Source organism: Staurois parvus, unplaced genomic scaffold, assembly GCF_062004578.1.
Source record: "Staurois parvus isolate SC_StPar_1 unplaced genomic scaffold, SC_StPar_1.0 ptg003646l, whole genome shotgun sequence".
NCBI classification, from domain to species: domain Eukaryota; kingdom Metazoa; phylum Chordata; class Amphibia; order Anura; family Ranidae; genus Staurois; species Staurois parvus.
Window position 1 is genome coordinate 54,493 of NW_028321442.1, and position 7,845 is coordinate 62,337.

At 52.9% G+C, this 7,845-nt stretch overlaps 1 protein-coding gene across 1 annotated transcript in view; it reads left to right on the forward strand.

Moving 5' to 3' along the window:
- LOC149427579 (disks large homolog 3-like) overlaps positions 1-6,756 on the forward strand; it is a 46,625-nt gene extending 39,869 nt beyond the window's left edge. Inside the window, exons 5-6 of the mRNA XM_089667887.1 lie at positions 3,545-3,659; positions 6,585-6,756. Of these exons, the coding sequence (XP_089524013.1) occupies positions 3,545-3,659; positions 6,585-6,756 (287 nt within the window). The remainder of the gene's footprint in view (positions 1-3,544; positions 3,660-6,584) is intronic.
- The last annotated feature ends 1,089 nt before the right edge of the window (positions 6,757-7,845 follow it).

Sequence of the window (7,845 nt, forward strand, 5' to 3'; positions counted from 1 at the left end):
TCAGACGGGCCCGTACATGTGCCTTCTTGAGGAGGGGGACCTTGCGGGAGCTGCAGGATTTCAGTCCATGGTGGTGTATTGTTACCAATGGTTTGTTTGGTGACTGTGGTCCCAACTGCCTTGAGATCCTTCACAAGCTCCTCCCGTGTAGTTCTTGGCTGTTCCCTCACTTTTCTCCTGACCATCCTCACCCCACGAAGTGAAATCTTACATGGAACTCCAGACCGAGGAGGACGATCGATGGGCACTTTGTATTTCTTCCATTTGCGAATAATCGCTCCATCAGTTGTCTCCGTCTCACCAAGCTTCTGGCTGATGGGCTTGTAGCCCAGTCCAGCCTTGTGCAGGTCTACAGTCTGGTCCCTGACGTTCTTTGACAGCTCTTTGGTCTTGCCCATGGTGGCAGGCACGGGGTCTGTGGGACTGTACAGGAGACATCAGGTATATAGGAAACCTGGGGTCTGTGGGACGGTACGGGGAGACGCGGGGGGGGGGGGGTCTGTGGGACGGTACGGGGAGACGCGGGGGGGGGTCTGTGGGACGGTACAGGGAGACGCGGGGGGGTCTGCGGAACGGTGCGGGGGGGGGGTCTGTGGGACGGTACGGGGAGACGTGGGGGGTCTGTGGGACGGTACGGGGAGACGCGGGGGGGTCTGTGGGACGGTACGGGGAGACGCGGGGGGGGGGGTCTGTGGGACGGTACGGGGAGACGTTGGGGGGTCTGTGGGACGGTACGAGGAGACGCGGGGGGGGGTCTGTGGGACGGTACGGGGAGACGCGGGGGGGTCTGTGGGACTGTAGGGGGAGACGCGTGGGGGTCTGTGGAATGGTGCGGGGGGGTCTGTGGGACGGTACGGGGAGACGTGGGGTCTGTGGGACTGTATGGGAGACGTGGGGTCTGTGGGACTGTATGGGAGACATCAGGTATATAGGAGACGCGGGGGGGTCTGTGGGACGGTACAGGGAGACGCGGGGGGGTCTGCGGAACGGTGCGGGGGGGGTCTGTGGGATGGTACGGGGAGACGCGGGGGGGTCTGTGGGACGGTACGGGGAGACGCGGGGGGGGGGGTCTGTGGGACGGTACGGGGAGACGCGGGGGGGTCTGTGGGACGGTACGAGGAGACGCGGGGGGGGGTCTGTGGGACGGTACGGGGAGACGCGGGGGGGTCTGTGGGACTGTAGGGGGAGACGCGTGGGGGTCTGTGGAATGGTGCGGGGGGGTCTGTGGGACTGTAGGGGGAGACGCGTGGGGGTCTGCGGATCGGTGCGGGGGGGTCTGTGGGACGGTACGGGGAGACGCGGGGGGGTCTGTGGGACGGTACGGGGAGACGCGGGGGGGTCTGTGGGACGGTACGGGGAGACGCGGTGGGGTCTGTGGAACGGTGCGGGGAGACGCGGGGGGGTCTGCGGGACTGTAGGGGGAGACGCGTGGGGGTCTGCGGGACTGTATGGGGGAGAGGCGCGTGGCGGGGGGGCTGCGGGACGGTACGGGGAGACGCGGTGGGGTCTGTGGAACGGTGCGGGGAGACGCGGGGGGGTCTGCGGGACGGTACGGGGAGACGCGGGGGGGTCTGCGGGACTGTATTGGGGAGAGGCGCGTGGCGGGGGGGCTGCGGGACGGTACGGGGAGACGCGGGGGGGTCTGCGGGACTGTATTGGGGAGAGGCGCGTGGCGGGGGGGCTGCGGGACGGTACGGGAGATTTTCTCTATATTCGCACTCGGGGATCTCTCGTCGGTTTTGCTTCCTCTAGATTGAACCCCCCACACTCGTCCTGCCAGCAATGTAAACATTTAGGGGCCCCTCGGCTCTCCCTATAAATATCTGCGTGCTGTATATAGAGATGGGAGATGGTGGCCCTTGTATGGTCATAGACGAGTGGCTCGGCCGGGCCCTCCTCACCGCACAGTCCTCGCCTGTTCTGCCTATTAATAAGAGGTGATTATGGAGGAGACGTGTAGATTGTATGAGGAGGAATGTCGGGGAGATCGCTCTTCTCAGCAGCAGATGTTCGCTCTGCGAGGGAACCGACTTTCCTATATACTGAGAGAGTGTTTGTGTGTATAAATGGCAGTTGCCCCACAACAGCAAATGTGAAGATCTCAGGTCTCAGAGACACCCCCACCCCTCATAATCGCGTGACCTCGCTGGGCCTGGTAGTCGCGTGACCTCGCTGGGCCTGGTAGTCGCGTGACCTCGCTGGGCCTGGTAGTCGCGTGACCTCGCTGGGCCTGGTAGTCGCGTGACCTCGCTGGGCCTGGTAGTCGCGTGACCTCGCTGGGCCTGGTAGTCGCGTGACCTCGCTGGGCCTGGTAGTCGCGTGACCTCGCTGGGCCTGGTAGTCGCGTGACCTCGCTGGGCCTGGTAGTCGCGTGACCTCGCTGGGCCTGGTAGTCGCGTGACCTCGCTGGGCCTGGTAGTCGCGTGACCTCGCTGGGCCTGGTAGTCGCGTGACCTCGCTGGGCCTGGTAGTCGCGTGACCTCGCTGGGCCTGGTAGTCGCGTGACCTCGCTGGGGCCTGGTAGTCGCGTGACCTCGCTGGGCTGGTAGTCGCGTGACCTCGCTGGGCCTGGTAGTCGCGTGACCTCGCTGGGCCTGGTAGTCGCGTGACCTCGCTGGGCCTGGTAGTCGCGTGACCTCGCTGGGCCTGGTAGTCGCGTGACCTCGCTGGGCCTGGTAGTCGCGTGACCTCGCTGGGCCTGGTAGTCGCGTGACCTCGCTGGGCCTGGTAGTCGCGTGACCTCCGCTGGGCCTGGTAGTCGCGTGACCTCGCTGGGCCTGGTAGTCGCGTGACCTCGCTGGGCCTGGTAGTCGCGTGACCTCGCTGGGCCTGGTAGTCGCGTGACCTCGCTGGGCCTGGTAGTCGCGTGACCTCGCTGGGCCTGGTAGTCGCGTGACCTCGCTGGGCCTGGTAGTCGCGTGACCTCGCTGGGCCTGGTAGTCGCGTGACCTCGCTGGGCCTGGTAGTCGCGTGACCTCGCTGGGCCTGGTAGTCGCGTGACCTCGCTGGGCCTGGTACTCGCGTGACCTCGCTGGGCCTGGTACTCGCGTGACCTCGCTGGGCCTGGTACTCGCGTGACCTCGCTGGGCCTGGTACTCGCGTGACCTCGCTGGGCCTTGTATTGGGATCCTCGGCTTCTCAGTATCCCATTGGATGGCCGTGTAATATCCCCTGATTTTGATGCTCGGCTCACACTGGGGCCGCGGCTCGCATTTGTGTGGGCGTGGCTATCCACTCATCTCAATGGGCTGCCGTGCCCGCGCTTCAAAATCTGGTGATCCAGCCAGTAAGTCTGTTGTTTCCCCCCCCCTAAAGAACAAGCTGCCCTGTAGATGTAGCGATTACAGGGATGGGACAAACCATTTCCCACCAGCAGGGGGCGCTTACAGCGATCAGCTTTTATTTACTGATGTAAAACCTTTTATCTCCGAAAGGAACAAAAACCGGAGCGGATTATGAAGTGAGATCCGGAGTTTGGCTTCGGTTTGTTAGTGTATCTAAATCCGCCAGTCCGTCTAATATATATTTCTCCTTTCTCCGGTAGAGTACAGCCGGTTTGAGTCGAAAATCCATGACTTGCGGGAGCAGATGATGAACAGCAGTATGAGCTCCGGATCCGGATCCTTGCGCACCAGTGAGAAGAGGTCGCTCTATGTCAGGTACGTTCCTTACCTTTCCGGGTTTTATGGTGGACTTCCGGGGATGCCCTGTGAGCTGCCCCGCCCCCCGAGGACTAGCAGGGAGGGGAGAGACCTTGCCGTGTAATGAGCACCGATTGGCTGCTCGTCAGGAAGGGGCGTGTCCGGCTTATCCTTTATCCCTTTTGCTGCCAGAGGCATTTTTGCATTTGGCGGCGGAAACGCAAAAAAAGACTCTGGCGGCGGGAGCACAAAAAGGGGCTGTGGCGGCGAAAACGCAAAGACGGGCTGTGGTGGCGGAAACGCAGAAACGGCCTCTGGCGGCGGAAACGCAAAGACGGGGCTGTGGCGGCGGAAACGCAAAGACGGCCTCTGGCGGCGGAAACGCAGAAACGGCCTCTGGCGGCAGAAACGCAGAAACGGCCTCTGGCGGCGGAAACGCAAACGAGGGGCTGTGGCGGCGGAAACGCAAAGACGGGCTGTGGCGGCGAAAACGCAAATACGGCCTCTGGCGGCGGAAACGCAGAAACGGCCTCTGGCGGCAGAAACGCAGAAACGGCCTCTGGCGGCGGAAACGCAAACGAGGGGCTGTGGCGGCGGAAACGCAAAGACGGGCTGTGGCGGCAGAAACGCAAAAAACGGGCTGTGGCGGCGAAACGCAAAGACGGGCTGTGGCGGCGGAAACGCAGAAACGGCCTCTGGCGGCGGAAACGCAAAGACGGGGCTGTGGCGGCGGAAATGCAAAGACGGCCTCTGGCGGCGGAAACGCAGAAACGGCCTCTGGCGGCGGAAACGCAAACGAGGGGCTGTGGCGGCGGAAACGCAAAGACGGGCTGTGGCGGCGAAAACGCAAATACGGCCTCTGGCGGCGGAAACGCAGAAACGGCCTCTGGCGGCAGAAACGCAGAAACGGCCTCTGGCGGCGGAAACGCAAACGAGGGCTGTGGCGGCGGAAACGCAAAGATGGGCTGTGGCGGCGGAAACGCAAAAACGGGCTGTGGTGGCGGAAACGCAAAAACGGCCTCTGGCGGCGGAAACGCAAACGAGGGGCTGTGGCGGCGGAAACGAAAAGACGGGCTGTGGCGGCAGAAACGGTCTGTCAGGAATCTGAGCGGATCCCAACATTGTTGTCCAGATCCCTGCCTAGTCCGGCTCTGTGACGTTCCTGGTCATAGGAGTGCAGAGAAGAGCTGATCCCTGTAGTCCAGCACAGGACGCACGGATAGTCCCAGTAGTCCTGGGGCTCCCACATTTTCCCGTTACTGACCCGCCACGCCTTCTCCTGCACCGTGTCTCCGTGTGGCAGTGGCCTGCTTGGTAGAGGAGCGCAGGGCTTTGCTTCCTCGGGTCACCTTGCACCTCAGTGATCTAATAACCGAAGGGGGTAATGAGAGAGGCGGGGGAGCACAGGTCTTCAGAATGGGGGAAGCGGGGAGGTTCTTGCAGTGCGGCTCTTCAGGTACGGCTTCCTCTCCAGCAAGGAGAAGCATGGCAGTGACATCACCAAATCTGGTGTGTGGGCGGACCTGCCCCACCCCCCTTCTCTGCAATACAAGTCTGTGATATGGGGGGCGGCTGCTACGTGGCTCTGCCAGCATAGAGCTCTGTAGGGTGAGGCAGGAAGTTGGTGTTTTAATGCATTTCCAAGTAAAAATCCGTCATAAAGTGAGGGGGGGGGGAGGGGAACAGACCATAAAGAGAGGAAAAGACATTACCCCGCACTACATGGATAGGAGGAGCCCAATGCTGGAGGCGGTGACCTGTACGGAGCACGCGTGTAGCATGTTCTGTGGGTGGCACCTGACTTCTCTACATTTATCAATACTTTTTTTTGTTTTGCTTTTAACTGGTTACACTGGTTTTTTTGGGGGGTTTTTTTCTGGTATCTTTGGGGGGGGGCTCTGGTTTTTTTTTTTGTTTTTTGTTTTTCCTTTCTGGTGTTTTTTCTTTTTCTTCTTTATTTTTGTTGTTAGTTTTTTCTAATGTTCTTTGTTCTGTGTTTTTTTTTTTTTGTGTTCTGGTTTTTTTTTTTTTTTTTTCTGGTATTTTTGTGGCTTTTTTTCTGTTTTTTTTTTTTGTTTTTTCTGGTGTTCTTTGTTCTGGTTTTTTTTTTGTTTTCTGTTTTTGTCTTTTTTGTTCTGGTTTTTTCTCCAGTGTGGTTTTTTTTTTTTTTTGTGTTTTTTACTTTTTTCTATTTTTTAATTTTTTTGTTTTTTTTTTTCTGGGGTCTATTTTTTTGTTTTCTGTTTTTGTTTTTTCTGGTATTTTTTAGGGGGGGGGGGTTTCGTTTTTGTTTTTTTTCTTTCTGGTGTTTTGTTTTTCTTTTTCTTGTTTTTTTTTTTTTTTTTTTTCTGGGTTTTTTTTTTGTTTTCTGGGGTTTTTTTTTTTTTTTTCTGGGTTTTTTTTTCCGGTGTTTTTTTTTGTTTGGTTTTTTTTTCTGGGTTTTGTTTTTTTGTTTTTTTTTTTTTTTTTCTTGTGTTCTTTTGTTTTCTTTTTCTTGTTTTTTTTTTTTTTTTTTTTTTTTTCTGGTGTTCTTTGTTCTGTTTTTTTTGTGTTCTGTTTTTTTGTGTTCTGTTTTTTTGTTTTTTGTCTTTTTTGTTCTGGTTTTTTTTCCGGTGTTTTTTTTTTGTTTTGTGTTTTTTTTTGTTTCTGGGTTTTTTTTTTTTCTAATATTTTTTTGGGGGGGGTTTGTTTTTTTTTTTTCATTTCTTTCTGGTGTTCTTTGTTTTTCTTTTTCTTCTGTTTTTTTTGTTTTGTTTGTTTTTTCTGGCGTTCTGTTTTTTTTTTTTTTGTGTTCTGGTTTTTTTTTCCGGTGTTTTTTTTTTTTTTTTTTTTAAGCTTTTGCATCCTTTTAACTAGTGAGGGAGAAATGTGACCATGAAATACGCAGCTCAGTGTGTGTGTGAGAATGTTCCTGAATCTCTGTGCCGATCTCCTCCTCCTCAGGGCGCTCTTCGATTACGATCGTTCCCGGGACAGCTGCCTCCCGAGTCAAGGACTGAGCTTCTTCTACGGGGACATCCTGCATGTGATCAACGCCTCCGACGACGAATGGTGGCAGGCCAGGCTGGTGACTCCCCACGGGGAGAGCGAGCAGATCGGCGTCATCCCCCAGTAAAAAGAGGTAAAGGGTTTCATCACAACCAAAGTCATGTGTGCCGGTTCAGTGAGGCCCAGAATTTACCCCCCCCCATAGGTAGGAAAACCGCTTCATGTTCCCGCTCTACAAATCCAACATCTTACAGGGAAGAAGTGATTGGTGTGCGGAGGAGGGTGGTGGAGGCAACTTACACTACAGAGGGGGAACCACTTTTAGGTTCCATTCACACTGAGCCTAACAACATGTTTTTGTTTTTTCCTCCAAGTGTCTGTTTTTGTTTTTTTTTTTTGTTTGCTTGATTTTTTTCCCAAGCACATTTTTTATTTTTTTTCTTTTCCAAGTGTCTTGTGTTTTTTTTTGTTTTTTTTTTTTTTTTCCACAAGCAGCTTATTACATTTTTTTCCAAACTTTTTGTTTTTGTTTTTTTCCCAAGCAGATTTTTACACATTTTTCTTTTTTTTTTTTTTTTTTTTTATTCCAAGCTTTTTTTTTTTTTTTTTTTTTTTTTTCCATGCGTCTTCTTTTTTTTTTTTTTCCTCCCAAAGCATCTTTTTAATACACAAAAACAGGGAAAAAAGGGCTTGGGGAAAAAAAAAGAAAATGTGATAAAAATCTGCTTGGGAAAAAAACAAACAAAATACACAAAAACAGGAAAAAAGGACTGGAAAAAATATATATATTTTATTTTTTTTTCCCAAGCAGGTTTTTATTCCTTCTTTTTTTTTTTTCTCCATGCATCCTTTGTGTTTTTTTTTTTTTATTTTATTTTATTTTCTCTCCCAAGCAGCTTTTTTCCATTTTTTTTTTTTCTTTTTTTCAATCCTTTTTTTTTCTCAAAGTGTTTTTGTGTATTTTTTTTCATTTGTTTTCCCAAGCAGATTTTTATCACATTTTCTTTTTTTTTTTTTTGTTTGTTTTGTTTTTTTCCCAAGCCGCTTTTTATTACATTCGCCCCTCCCCCCAAGCCTTTTTTTTCTCTCCAAGTGTCAAGTGTTTTTCTGTGTGGTTTTTTTTTTTTTTTTTCCCAAGCGTCCTTTTTGTGTGTTTTTGTTTTTTGAGCAAATATAGGCATTTTTTCAGACAGGTGTTTTTTTTTGTTTTTTTATT